Source organism: Salvelinus fontinalis, unplaced genomic scaffold (genome assembly GCF_029448725.1).
Source record: "Salvelinus fontinalis isolate EN_2023a unplaced genomic scaffold, ASM2944872v1 scaffold_0173, whole genome shotgun sequence".
Taxonomy (NCBI): Eukaryota; Metazoa; Chordata; class Actinopteri; order Salmoniformes; family Salmonidae; genus Salvelinus; species Salvelinus fontinalis.
Window position 1 is genome coordinate 165894 of NW_026600382.1, and position 15511 is coordinate 181404.

A 15511-nucleotide genomic window follows, 5' to 3' on the forward strand; every position below is an offset into this window, starting at 1 on the left:
CGCCCGGAGTTCGCGCCTCAAGGGGGGGGTTATGTCACGCCCTGGCCTTATTATTCTTTGTTTTCTTTATTATTTTAGTTAGGTCAGGGTGTGACATGGGGAATGTTTATGTTTTGTTGGTTTTGGGTGTTTATTTGGTAAAGGGGTTATGGGGTGTAGTAGATGGTTTTGTGTTGAGTGTATATGTCTAGCGTTGTCTATGTTGGTTAGTTATCTAGGAGAGTCTATGGTTACCTGAATGAGTTCCCAATTAGAGACAGCTGATTTCGGTTGTCTCTGATTGGGAGCCTTATTTAGGGTAGCCATAGGCTCTCATTGGTTGTGGGTAATTGTCTATGTAAGAACGTTTGTAGCCAGTGTGTGTAAGTGCACAACGTTTGTAGCTTCACGGTCGTTTTGTTATTTTGTTGTTTTGTTAAAGTGTTTTTGTGTCGTGTTCATCTTCGTGTTATAATAAAAGAAGATGGCTTATTTTCCAACTGCTGCATTTTGGTCCGTCAATCCGCCACACGATCGTGACAACTATTTTATTTGGGACTTACAGAGCCTGGCTTTAAAGATAGAGGAACATTTAAGACCACACGAGCCTGCTCTTTATCCCTATTCACATACAACATGAACCAGTATACAGTACATCATTAGCACAGTAGATACACTATAGCCTTAGGTCAATCTAGATTGCATTGTTCCCCTTCCTCCAAGAGCTGTGGGAGATTCAGTGAAAGTGGCTGTATCACTGGAGGCCACTGAGGGGAGGACGGCTCATAATAATGGCTGGAATGGAGTGAATGGAATGGCATCAAACACATTTGATACAATACCACCAAATCTGCTCCAGTCATTACCACGAGCCTGTCCTCCCCAATTAAGGTGGCACCAACCTCTTGTGGGCTGTATATCATCTGGGTCATATTCATTTAGCACCAAACGGAAGAAAATCAACTGAATCAGAGGGACTACCTGTGCAATAAGAAAAACACGTTTTTATTTTCTGTTGCAAAACGTTTTCAAACGTTGTGTGCCCTAAATGAAGACGTCCCTGCTGTACAGCAGTGGTCCTTCCCTCCATCCTTGCATTGTGGTCTTCCACAGCCTACATTACTAAGGCTTGTCTAATAATATTCCTGAGAGCGTGTACCTTATACCATAAAACACCACTATATCAAACCACCCTGTGTCCACCCACTAATGTGCTGCTCCACTTCCCATTAAAGGCAGTCAAAAAACATGAGTTTCTTTCTTTTATATTTATTTCCACACTACACTACAAAAAATGGTTCCAAAAGGGTTCTTCAGTTGTCCCCATAGGAGAACCATTTTTGGTTCCAGGTACAACCAGTTTTGGTTCTAGATAGAACCCTTTTTGTTTACATGTAGAACCCTCTGTAGAAAGGCTTCTACTTGGAACCAAAAGAGTTTCACCTGCAACCAAAAAGTGTTCATCAAAGGGTTCTCCTATGCGGACAGCCGAAGAACCCTGTAAGATTTTAGATTGCAACTTTTTTTCTAAGGGTGTATGAGGTTGGAATAATACTGTTAAATTGTGAACATTATGATAATTCCCTTTTAGTGTAAGAGCTATCTAAAATGTCAGCCTGTTTTGATGGGATGGAGTTGTGGCCTGCCTGGTTAAATCACTAGGTGGTAAATTAATTCATAGACTGATAAGAAAGAGAGTTCCAAACCTCTCTGCTAGTTTTCAGTTCTCCCAACTCCCAACAATCCCAGACAGTCCTAGAAAAATTCTTGCTTGAGAAATTGTTCTTTGCTAAGATACATTTTTATTTCTATTTTACCATTTAAATTTAAATCAATCACAGTAAGGTACTTAATCGTTACCCCAAAATGATTTGATATTGAGATAAAAATGGCTGCATTGGACCTTTAACATATATCCATACCTGCCCATGACTTACTCTCTATCACCAAGGGGCTGCTTTCCCAGAGCCAGGTGAAGTCTTTGATTTAAATCATTCTCAATTGAAAGTGCATTTTATTCCAGGACGATACTTAATTCACTATAGAAACTGGCTCTCGGGGGAAGGAAACAGTTTAGGGAACAGAAAAACCTTGTTTGAACGGGTTTCTAACTTTATCATGCTGGTCAGAAAACTGGAGCAGAACAAAAAAAATTGTGGTTCTGTTCGGAAACAAAACAATTGGAAAATTGCCGGCCCTGTTTGTTGGTTTTTACTCTCATTGCACAGTCACTTCCCTGTAACATAGCTCTGCAATGGAAAGGCAGCACTCTAAATGTAGAATCAGACAATACTGGGCAGTTTCACCTGAATTTAATGTTGTTCTGGCTACTTTGACCATGTTATCACTTCTTTTTGGCCCATCAAGCGTTTGTCACTAATGGTTAACTACCCGCAGACTACGCCAACTTCCCCAGCTCTTTATGGTTGTGACCACCTGACCTCTTGCCGACCCTTCCCACAAGGCCTTGCTCCTCCTGCTCCAAGTGCCCCAGCTAGCTAACAGGTGGCGTGGTGGTCTGGAACATCTCCACAGATATAACTTGGGATGATGTGCAGGAGTACGAGAAACACATGCATGAGAAAAACAACATTAGAGTTGGCCATGTCCAACAAGCACAGCATACCACATCATAAACTCACCTGCCACCCACCGCCATCACTGGACGTGGTAGAGAGCCTTGAGACAGCCAGCCATATGTCTTCACTCTTCCTTCACTGTTTCTCATCTCCCTCTTCCTCTCTGACTCATTTCATGTCATCCATTCAAACACACTCAAACGTTCATGCATTGTCATTGACTGCATCAAACTTAATGCTTTATTTGTCCTACCGGAACAGCACAGAACACGTGTACGGACCCAAACACACACACACACATACACAAGCGCACAAGCACACACACACACACCAAAGCACACACACACACAGGTGAGCAAGTCACTGTTAGCATTTCACTGTTAGTCTACACATGTTGTTTACAAAGCATGTGATGAATTTGATTTGATTTGACACACACGCACACACACACACACACACACGCACACACACACACACACACACACACACACAAGCACAGACACACACACACACAAACACAGACACTTGTGAGCAAGGATGATGGCTGTGTTACTGTATCTCCTTTGGAACACACACAACTGATGATGGATTCAGATTTGTGTTCAGAGCAGGGAACATCTTTTCATGTATTGCTTGTATTCATCTCCAAGAGCCTTTGAAATGTAAGCTCTTTTAAATCCAACAGGTGAAGGCAGATACGTATTTACTGTATAATGTAATTGTGTTATTACACTACAATGCTAAGACATACAGTAGATGTCATGGGGTTGAATATATATCCCTCTCTCTCCCCTCCTGAAGAAATGACCATGGACGAGGTGAGAGAGTACGAGCGGGCCACCCAGGAGGCCACCAACCGTAAGATCGGACCCTTCCTCCCATCCATCTCCATCACCGAGACCCCCCTGGCCTCAGTGGCCCGCAACGGGCCCTCCAGCGCCCCCTCCACCCCCCTCTCCACAGAGCCTCCAGAGTACCTCTCCGTACCCAAGGACCGACCCAGGAAGAAGTCAGCCCCAGAGACCTTGACCCTCCCCGACCCCAATCGCAGGGACTCAGGCTTCAGGCTGGCTAGCATCTTCTCCTGGGGCTCAACCCCTAGCCCCCAGCCTGAATGAGAGGGGGACCCATAGGTGTGGTATACACCTATCTACATTCAGGGGGTGGCTATGTACATCCATTTTGTCCCCTAGACAACTTATGTAAAAGGGAGTGTTGTTCACAGACCTCCTGTAACTTGGTGGTGTGGTAAACGCCTCTCCACAGACAGTTGCTGGTATCACCCTGAAGCCAACCACTGTCACCAACTAACTGTGTCTTGGTCTGCCTTTGCAGAGAGATAGTCAGTCTGATCACCACGCAACACTTGGAGAGGAGTCTCAAGGCACACACCAAATACATGTACGCGCAAACACACACTCACAAACATACACACACACACACACACTCACAAACATACACACACACACCACACACACACCACACACACACACACACACACACACACACACACACACACACACACACACACACACACACACACACACACACACACACACACACACACACACACACACACACACACACACAGAGTGTCTTTTAAAAACCTCTTGAACCTCTCCATTGGTCCCATCAAAACACAGCAACCAGCACCATCTACCAGCCAGAAAGCTCATGTGGAGGTCAATTATAGTCTGATTTAATTTAGTTCACATTCCTCTGAATACTTTGTGCTTCTCTTCAGTGTCTCAGTCCTCTTTCATCTCAGTTGATACTGTATCTCAGGGTTTGTTACCTAGATACACAGAGATCTGATAAATAGACTCTTGAATCAGCACACTCAATTTCTGCATATGGATATAAATGTGTGGGATGATCAAACTCATTTCCTCCTTCTTTCTCATTGCAGTCAAGCCCTCTTATTGGTTGGAAATTGACGCCATGTAATTGCAGATGTAACTATGTGTTGGTTGTTATTCATGGTTTGTTGTAGAGCGCTGTGAACAGTTCGAGTAAAACGGTGGATTTCAGGAGAGTGTTATTTTATCCTGTGTTTTGTTTTGTAAATATGTATATTTAAGAGTTATCTATTGTAAAAATGCTGAATTCATTGATGTCTTTCAATGTTATGGAATTGCTGTAATCTCTGTATTGGAGAGAGAGAAAGAGGTCTGTGTAGAGCTCTAAAGTGGAGGCGTTCTCTTTCTGAATTCTGTTGGTGTAGTTTTGTTGACCATGGTGTCCTTTAAGACATATATAAAAATGCATGGTTTGAATATCCAGCCTCTGCTTGTCTTTTAAACTGGGGAGAAAATGTACTTTTGAAATGGCTGTCTTCTATACGGTATGGGGCTTTTCCTTTGTTTGTTACAGACTACGGCAGGACAAAACATGTCTGATCAATGTTGTGATTTGGCTTTTAGGGATGATTTAAGTCATGAATTTGCAATCATGTTGTTGTTGTGTTTTATATCAAATCAATAAATTAAATATTGCTCAAACATCTGGTGTCCTTCATATAAACGAAATGACAATAAATGGGGGAATTGTGATATCTGTAGTTAATCCGTTTTTTGTTGAGTTTATTAAACTGAAATGACAAATGGGTTAGGTTAGTAGGGTCTGGCCTACTAGTCTGCAACTTGTCACTTGCAGTCACTGGATGCTTATTGTACGTTGGGGTAGGCTCCTTGCTATAGCTTTTTTACAACCAAACCTACGTTGTTTCTGTAAATAGCATGTTGTGGAAGGGTCCAGACACTTTTTTTGTGTGATTTCACTTGATTTTGAGAACCTTACCCCCAACCAATTTCCTCATCCTCGTTGTGCAGTATGGGGGCTCTGAAAACAACACTTCTAGAAATGCAAAATATCTAAGTATAGTGATGCAAGTCTTTGCATGTTGTACACATTAAATTGTGTTATTTCTAACTTCCGCAATGTTATATTCCATTTTGTTGAGACTCGACTGATACCTCTCCGTCCGTTCTACATGTAACTGTCAAACTAAAAGAAACACGAGTAAATTAAGAATACAAAGTATATCGAAAGCAGGTGCTACCACACAGGAAGTTCCATACACTTGTAGAATCTATGCCAAGGCGCAGTGAAGCTGTTCTGGTGACTCGTGATGGCCCAATGCCCTATTAAGACACTTTATGTTGGTGTTTCTTTTATTTCGTCAGTTACCTGTAGCAGCAGGCTACACAGAGAATGGAACAGCTGGATTGGGGAAGCAGCTTGAGTCGCAATAAATGGAATATAAAGTCCGGAATGACACAATGTCATGCTGTACTGACAGCGTTTTTGTTTCTAAAAGGGTATCGTATCTGGGTGTTTTTGGAGCATTTGTTCATGTTTGTTCAGTGCCACCGTACTGCACAACAAGGATGGGTGGTATGAGAGCTTCAAGTTCCTTGGCGTCCACTTCACCAACAAACTAACATGGTCCAAGCACACCAAGACAGTCGTGAGGGCACGACACAACCTATTCCCCCTCAGGAGACTGAAAAGATTTGCCATGGGTCCTCAGATCCTCAAAAGGTTCTACTGCTGCACCATCGAGCGCATCCTGACTGGTTGCATCACTGCCTGGTATGGCAACTGCTCGGCCTCCGACCGCAAGGCACTACAGAGGGTACTGCAAACGGCCCAGTACATCACCGGGGCCAAGCTTCCTGCCATCCAGGACCTCTAAACCAGGCGGTGTCAGAGGAAGGCCCTAAAAATTGTCAAAGACTCCAGCCACGTAAGTCATAGACTGTTCTCTCTGCTACCGCACGGCAATCGGCACTGGAGTGCCAAGTCTAGGTCCAAGAGGCGTCTTAACAGCTTCTACCCCCAAGCCATAAGACTCCTGAACATCTAATCAATTGGCTACCCAGACTATATGCATTGCCCCCCCCCCCCCCCTTTTACACCGCTGCTACTCTCTGTTATCATCTATAGATAGTCACTTTAATATCTCTACCTATATGTACATATTACCTCAACTAACCGATGCCCCCGCAAATTGACTCTGTACCGGTGCCCCCCTGTATATAGTCTCACTATTGTTATTTTACTGCTGCTCCTTAATTACTTGCTACTTTTATTTCTTATTCTTATCCATATATTTTTTAACTGCATTGTTGGTTAGGGCTCGTAAGTAAGCATTTCACTGTAAGGTCTACACCTGCTGTATTCGGCGCATGTGACTAATAACATTCGATTTGATTTGATGAAGTGTTAATGTCAAATATACAGTGAAATGCCTTTCTTGCCAGGTCTAAACCCAACAATGCAGTAATCAACAAGAATGTAATACAAAAAATAACAAGGTAGAACAAAAACACAATAAATAAAAATAAGAAAATGAGAAAGTAAGAATGTTATATACAGGGTCAGTTCCAGTACCATATTTACAATGTGCAGGGATACTGGAGTGATAGAGGTAGATAAAGTATTGTATTGAAACAAGCAGGAAGCAGGTCTCGAAACCTCAACCTTCTAGCCCGAAGTCCAACGTGCTATCGACTGTGCCACAAAAGCATGCTCAAGTGGGAAAGTCGATATCCGGGGAATATACAGTTGAAGTCGGAAGTTTACATACACCTTAGCCAAATACATTTAAATTCAGTTTTTCGCAATTCCTGACATTTAATCTTAGTAAAAATTCCCTGTCTTGGGTCAGTTAGGATCACCACTTTATTGTAAGAATGTGAAATATCAGAATAATAGTAGAGAGAAATATTTATTTTAGCTTTTATTTCTTTCATCACATTCCCATTGGGCAAAAAGGATACGTACACTCAATTAGTATTTGGTAACATTGCCTTTAAATTGTTTAACTTGGGTCAAACGTTTCATGTAGCCTTCCACAAGCTTCCCACAATAAGTTAGGTGAATTTTGGACCATTCCTCCTGACAGAGCTGGTGTAACTGAGTCAGGTTTATAGGCCTCCTTGCTCGCACACACCTTTTCAGTTCTACCCACAAATGTTCTATAGGATTGAGGTCAGGGCTTTGTGATGGCCACTCCAATACCTTGACTTTGTTGTCCTTAAGCCATTTTGCCACAACTTTGGAAGTATGCTTGGGTCATTGTCCATTTGGAAGACCCATTTGCGACCAAGCTTTAACTTCCTGACTGATGTATTGAGATGTTGCTTCAATATATCCACATCATTTTCCTTTCTCATGAAGACGTCTATTTTGTGAAGTGCACCAGACCTTCCTGCAGCAAAGCACCCCCACAACATGATGCTGCCACATGATGCTGCCACCCCCGTGCGTCATGGTTGGGATGGTCCCCCCTTTTTCCTCCAAACATAACAATGGTCATTATAGCCAAACAGTTCTATTTTTGTTTCATCAGACCAGAGGACATTTCTCCAAAAAGTACAATCTTTGTCCCCATGCGCAGTTGCAAACCATAGTCTTGCTTTTTTTATGCCGGTTTTGGAGCAGTGGCTTCTTCTTTGCTGAGCGGCCTTTCAGGTTATGTCGATATAGGACTTGTTTTACTGTGTATATAGATACTTTTGTTCCTGTTTCCTCCAGCATCTTCACATGGTCCTTTGCTGTTGTTCTGGGATTGATTTACACTTTTGGCACCAAAGTACGTTCATCTCTAGGAGAAAGAACGTGTCTCCTTCCTGAGCGGTATGACGGCTGCGTGGTCCCATGGTGTTTATACTTGCGTACCATTGTTTGTACAGATGAACGTGGTACCTTCAGGCGTTTGGAAATTGCTCCCAAGGATGAACCAGACTTGTGGAGGTCAACAATTTATTTTCTGAGGTCGTGGCTGATTTTTTTGATTTTCCCATGATGTCAAGCAAAGAGGCACTGAGTTTAAAGGTAGTCCTTGAAATACATCCACAGGTACACCTCCAATTGACTCAAATTATGTCAATTAGCCTATCAGAAGCTTCTAAAGCATGGCATCATTTTCTAAGTTTTATAGGCACAGTCAACTTGGTGTATGTAAACTTCTGACCCACTGGAATTGTGATACAGTGAGTTATAAGTGAAATAATTTGTCTGTAAACAATTGTTGGAAAAATGACGTGTCATGCACAAAGTAGATGTCCTAACCGACTTGCCAATACTATAGTTTGTTAACAAGACATTTGTGGAGTGATTGAAAACACATTTTAATGACTCCAACCTAAGTGTATGTAAACTTCCAACTTCAACTGTAAACCCAGAGTCATTACACAACTCCCTCCTTTCAAAGAGCGCATCCTCGTTTTAGCTTGCGACTCAATGTCTTATAGGAACGTGCTCACTGGCCAAGCTGCGTTCACTGATCACTGCCGGTTGTGTTACAGCCCAGGATCCAACCAGGGTCTGTAGGGACACCTCTAGCACTGCGTTGCAGTGCCTTAGGCCACTCAGGAGCCCACGTATAGGGATAAGGTGACTAGGCATCAGGATATATGGTAAACCGATTAGCAGCAGCGTATATGATGATTGTAGGCCTATGTGAGTGGGTGTGTGTGTTTAGAGTGTCAGTGTGCGTGAGTGTGTCGGGCCCTGTGAGTGTGCATAGAGACAGTGCAAAAATATCAAATGAATGAATCACTGGTTGCGTTAGGTTTCTCAGAAACATTCAATTTACATAAAAAATAGAGATTTGGTTGTAAAAAAAGCAAACTGCTCCCAAGGTTAGGGTTTTCAGTAGGGACGTCCCAAGGATTCCTGAAAGCATTAACAGTTGGAGTTGAGGCTTTTATTTTGAAACGCTCACTGTAAAGCAAGCGGAAGTACAGTTTAATTGGAGCTTTGAACAATCGACGTCATCCAGCAGTACCAGCCCACTGCTGCTGTCCCAAAGCAAGCACAAGTCTGAACTTTTCTCAAAGCCGATAGATAACAAACCGGGTTGATTAAGGAAAGAGTGCGAGTCAACTGCACTTTTATACTCTCATTAAGGTTAATTGGAAGTGGAGTAATGTCATTTTGTTCCTTCTTCGGTGGTGAGGTCTTTAAAGACCACTTTAAAACTGGTAAGAGGCTCCTCAGCTAGCTAAGATAGCAATTCAAGTTAGTCAGTTACAGTAGCTACAGTATTTGAGCTAACTTGTAAACATGAGATTAGTCAGTAAAAGTAACTTCTACATCTGCTTTGCCTGCTGTTTGGAGTTTTAGGCTGGGTTTCTGTATAAGCACTTTGTGACATCTGATGTAAAAAGGGTTTTATAAATACATTTGATTTGATTCGAGACGTTGTGGCAACTATAACGTCTGTGGTATCTTTTACAGTAACGTTAGCTCTACTGTGTCCTAAAATGGACTATGACTTATGCTCAATCAGTAGCTAACAAAAAGTAGCATGCTTTTGTAATCACTGATTACACAAGGGCCACGTTCAGTTGCCAAACGTTGTCGAACGTTGCAGATAGAAATACCATGAATAGAGCCGACGTGAGTCATTATTCTACATGTCGGAGAGCCATCTTTGCTCTACATAGCTAACATGTTTCTATCCCGAACGTTCCAAAACGTTGCATACTGCTGAACGCGCCCCTGGCTTTTACCAAACCGTGATGAAAGATTGAACCCCCAGTCAGTTCCGTTAAACTGTAGCAACTTATTCTACTGTGCCAAGAAAACAAATGTAAACCAAACATTAATAGTTGCTATAACTATAAAGTATAATTGAAAATACAATTTGTATTATTTATAAGTATACAATGTAGCGCCTAAATATACAAGTATATTTAGATCTTAATGTGGCCACTTATGTCATCGTTTCTCCTAACTGTAGGTTTTGACATGTCCTCCTGTAACATCACTCAAAGAGAATGTGTTGAACATGGGTCCCTCCCCAGGGTTAATAGATGACAAACCGGTTTGGTTAAGGAAATAATGGCAGTCAACTGCACTTTTATCCTCTCATTGAGGATTATTCCTGGTGGATTAATGATGTTTTCACTGGTCAAATCATCCTGTAACTTCACTCAAAGAGAATGTGTTGAACATGGATCCTAGATCTACTTTTGGCTAATCTCACTGTAATCTTCTATCTCCCCAGGGTTGTATGTGTGTGCCCAGTGTGGACACCAGCTGTTCTCCAGCAGATCTAAGTACGAGCATTCCTCCCCCTGGCCTGCCTTCACTGAGACCGTCCTCCAGGACAGTGTGTCCAAGCACGAGGAGAGACCTGGGGCATTCAAGGTGAGATCCTCTCAGTTTGGGTGTGGAGTTGCATTTGGACCAGAGTTGTGAAGTTTACCTTAGGTACAGATCTAAGATCAGCTAAGCTTCCCCTTTCCCAATCTTCACCATTAGTGGGGGAAATGCAAAACTAACCCAAGATCATTGTCTATGGCAGTGGTCACCAACCGATTGACTGGTCGATCTTCTAGGCATTCGTAGTCGATCACCAAACGTTTCTGTAGAAACGATAAAGGCTTGTGCTCCTTTATTTAATTTTTTTATCCGACTTTGTGCTTTGGGCGGAAGGTGCACTTGATTCAGAAGCCCTGCGCGCCGGGTAGGCAAAGAGTTCCCATTTTACATTACTTAATTTATCTGAAGGGACAAACTCCGCTTACCTGGCGGACCAGGAAAGGTGTGGCTAAATCAAGTGCTCCTACTGTGCTAGCCAATCAGATGGCTCAAATCACCTAGTACAGCTTCCACGACCCCACAGCAAAGTTTGATAGTAGCGCTAGCCATGACCAGAGAGAAACTGTCAGGGAATACAGCAGAGCTGCTGTTCTTATGATTGACTTCATGTTGAAGTTTTTATTCAGCACTGTCAACACTGTTTTTATTCAACACTTTTACAAAACATAAACACGCTTCTCCTTCATTCCACTCGCGCTGCAGCTGCAATGAGTTAGTAGCCGAGTGTGTCGCTAGGCCTGCGTTTTATTATTAGCAGCTCATGTCTATTTTAATAGCGATGGATATTTCACTTTCTCTGGTCATAAGAACAGCAGGAGTTTGTGCATGAGGCAGAAATAATGCGGTGCGACCCGAGTTTCACAGTCAGTGGGGGGACAGTGTACCCTCTGTCTCACTGGAGGAAAGGAGAGAGCAGGGACCGTGATAGATGGACGCTCTGCTGCTCTCTCCTTTCCTCCGCTGAGACTGACCATCAGATGCAGGTACCATTAATTAGTCCAGTAAATTAAAAAAGATAATTATTTCAATTAATGCTCAACTATGCCTCACAAGTGATCTATTTTGTTATCAAAGCTTGAGTTTTGAAATATAATATGGTCTGAGAAGAACAATATTGGCAGGCCAAGCATATAGCCAAATATGCTGTGATAATGTATTAGATCTAAATATGCTGTGATAAAGTATTAGATCTAAATATGCTGTGATAATGTATTAGATCTAAATATGCTGTGATAATGTATTAGATCTAAATATGCTGTGATAATGTATTAGATCTAAATATGCTGTGATAATGTATTAGATCTAAATATGCTGTGATAATGTATTAGATCTAAATATGCTGTGATAATGTATTAGATCTAAATATGCTGTGATAATGTATTAGATCTAAATATGCTGTGATAATGTATTAGATCTAAATATGCTGTGATAATGTATTAGATCTAAATATGCTGTGATAATGTATTAGATCTAAATATGCTGTGATAATGTATTAGATCTAAATATGCTGTGATAATGTATTAGATCTAAATATGCTGTGATAATGTATTAGATCTAAATATGCTGTGATAATGTATTAGATCTAAATATGCTGTGATAATGTATTAGATCTAAATATGCTGTGATAATGTATTAGATCTAAATATGCTGTGATAATGTATTAGATCTAAATATGCTGTGATAATGTATTAGATCTAAATATGCTGTGATAATGTATTAGATCTAAATATGCTGTGATAATGTATTAGATCTAAATATGCTGTGATAATGTATTAGATCTAAATATGCTGTGATAATGTATTAGATCTAAATATGCTGTGATAATGTATTAGATCTAAATATGCTGTGATAATGTATTAGATCTAAATATGCTGTGATAATGTATTAGATCTAAATATGCTGTGATAATGTATTAGATCTAAATATGCTGTGATAATGTATTAGATCTAAATATGCTGTGATAATGTATTAGATCTAAATATGCTGTGATAATGTATTAGATCTAAATATGCTGTGATAATGTATTAGATCTAAATATGCTGTGATAATGTATTAGATCTAAATATGCTGTGATAATGTATTAGATCTAAATATGCTGTGATAATGTATTAGATCTAAATATGCTGTGATAATGTATTAGATCTAAATATGCTGTGATAATGTATTAGATCTAAATATGCTGTGATAATGTATTAGATCTAAATATGCTGTGATAATGTATTAGATCTACTGCACAACAACGTAATTCCTACACAACAATTGTTTTGTTAAGTTATCTTTTTTTAAATTTCCGCTTGCTTTTTGACTGCGAAAGTGATCTGGACTAAGAAAAGATGGGTGACAACTTAACCCTACTCCATAGGGGCATCCCTCTGTTGACTGTTCATTGCTAAGTAATTGTCTGCTTGTGGTCAATGCACTGATGAGCCAATGTTAATTTTAACAGGATGTGTGTAGGGTATTGCATTCAATTTCTGCATTTGTAAGCAGTGTTTCATTTTGAACTTGGGAAGGTCCTAACAATAATGTTTGATACGTTGATTGTGCATTGAACAAAAATATAAATGCAACATGTAAAGTGTTGGTCCCATGTTTCATGAGCTGAAATAAAATATCCCTGACATTTTCCATAGGCACAAAAAGCATATTTCTGCAATTGGCATACTGACTGCAGGAATGTTCACCAGAGCTGTTGCCAGAGAATTTAATGTTAATTTCTCTATCATAAGCCGCCTCCAACGTCATTTTAGAAAATGTTGTACGTCCAACCGGCCTCACAACCGCAGACCATGTGTATGGTGTTGTGTGGGAGTGGTTTGCCGATGTCAACATTGTGAACAGAGTTAATGAATTAAACTTTTTTCTTGTTAAAAAATTTGGCACATAGAATTGATTATACTATTGTATGGAAAGATGGAATCTGATAGCTGTGTGTTTCAGGTCCGATGTGGGAAGTGTGGAAACGGACTTGGTCATGAGTTTGTGGGCGACGGGCCAAAGAAAGGACTCTCACGCTTCTGAATATTCAGCAGCTCACTGAAGTTCGTCCCTAAAGGTATGGGTTCACTTAAACTATGTAGTCACGGAATGTCAAGCCAATCTGATTAGATAATAGTCAATGTCTCTGGTTGATACCTAACCAATCTGACTGAGCACACGTTAACCACTGGATAGTTAATGTTACACTTAAAAACGTTGATGAATTCAGATGTTGTCCTTTCTCTCCACAGATAAGGTAGATGGACAGTAAGGTGAGCTGCAGGGGTATGGAGTCACCGTGGTGGTAGAGCAGTAGGATTGTCTGGAGTCTGCTGCTGAAGGAGTGGAGGACAGTGGATGAAGTGTCCTGTGATAAAGCCCCCTCTGGGACCTCCAGGACACTGATGGTCAATGTCTTCACTGGACAAGGACAGGGCAACTCCCACCAAATAGTCAGCTACATTATGCAATAATACACAATCATAATATAACAATAATACACAATCATAACACAGACAAGTACAAGGAGTTACACGATTACACAAAGATAGTCACTTAATCATTGTTTTATCTTAACATTGTCAGTCTAAAGGGGGATTGCTATGTAGCCTTCATAGTGTTGAATGTAACTTCAAAATGTCCTAATTTATATATAGTAGTGAAAGCAAACAAAAGTGCTCTGACTTATGGCTCAATCTACCAATGTATGTTAATCAGTTCTATCAATGATGTTATGAGCCTCTTAAAGATTTACATTGTTAATAAAATCTCAATCGTCTTAACGGTCACAATGTATAATATGCAAGCAAAAAGAGGAATGAAACTGAGAAATAAAGATGTACTTTTATAGAAGATTACATTATTTGTTTGTTTATATTTTTATGGGCACAACGTTAACAAGTGTGCCATGAAAATAGTTTTTCAGCCATCTTTATGACAAACACATCAATCATGCCAGTATTTTACTGTACTCACCTCAAGAGATTAGCAGACCTGAAAATACTAAATCGTTAATATATACTCAATCATTACTCAGGTTATACAATTAATCTTGTTCCACATCTTTCACGGTGACATTTTTTTATTTATTTGATGCATTATACTCCCACCATGTGGCAGACATGAGACCACGCATTACCCAATCAGGACGGGCTTGTCAGTTGGTCTGGCAATGAATGTGGGCTGGACTCACAAATATCCACCCCTCCAAAAATGCTAACCTGATATTTGTGCCTCTACCTTTATCACTCATCATTATTTGCGATTCATTAAGGACTATCTGTAATCATGGTAGCATCCACATTAATGTAGAATTGTTTACAAACATTATATTCTTATTTACAATAAATGTGACTAAAAAATGACAATACATTATTTACCATTCATTTCTATTGGGCACAAAATAATCTGAAACGCAACCAAAACAAACACCAAATGCATCCAACAAGTTAGTAGAGTCACAAGCTTGATGTAGTCATTGCTAACCTGAATGAGGGAGACTCATATCTCCCTCATTAACTTTAAGCATCAGCTGTCAGAGCAGCTTACAGATCGTTGCACCTGTACATAGCCCATCCAACTACCTCATCCCCATATTGTTATTATTATTTTGGACCCCAGTATCTCTACTTGCACATTCATCTTCTGCACATCTATCACTCCAGTGTTTAATTGCTAAATTCTAATTACTTTGCCACTATGGCCTATTTATTGCCTTACCTCCCTAATCTTACCTCATCTGCACACACTGTATATAGACTTTTCTATTGTGTTATTGACTGTATGTTTGTTTATTCCATGTGTAACTCTCTGTTGTTGTTTCTGTCGCACTGCTTTGCTTTATCTTGGCCAGGTTG

The 15511-nt window shown here is 40.5% G+C and overlaps 2 protein-coding genes across 2 annotated transcripts in view; both read left to right on the forward strand.

Moving 5' to 3' along the window:
- pitpnc1a (phosphatidylinositol transfer protein cytoplasmic 1a) overlaps positions 1-5059 on the forward strand; it is a 38684-nt gene extending 33625 nt beyond the window's left edge. The window contains exon 8 of the mRNA XM_055912469.1: positions 3360-5059. Coding sequence (XP_055768444.1) covers positions 3360-3676 — 317 coding nt within the window. The 3' untranslated portion in view covers positions 3677-5059. The remainder of the gene's footprint in view (positions 1-3359) is intronic.
- A 4286-nt stretch (positions 5060-9345) lies between these two features.
- msrb1a (methionine sulfoxide reductase B1a) lies at positions 9346-14512 on the forward strand. Its single transcript, XM_055912479.1, has 4 exons — positions 9346-9550; positions 10579-10721; positions 13617-13731; positions 13907-14512. The coding sequence occupies exons 1-4, from the start codon at positions 9496-9498 to the stop codon at positions 13924-13926; spliced, it is 333 nt and encodes a 110-aa protein (XP_055768454.1). The 5' UTR covers positions 9346-9495; the 3' UTR covers positions 13927-14512.
- Positions 14513-15511: the final 999 nt, after the last annotated feature.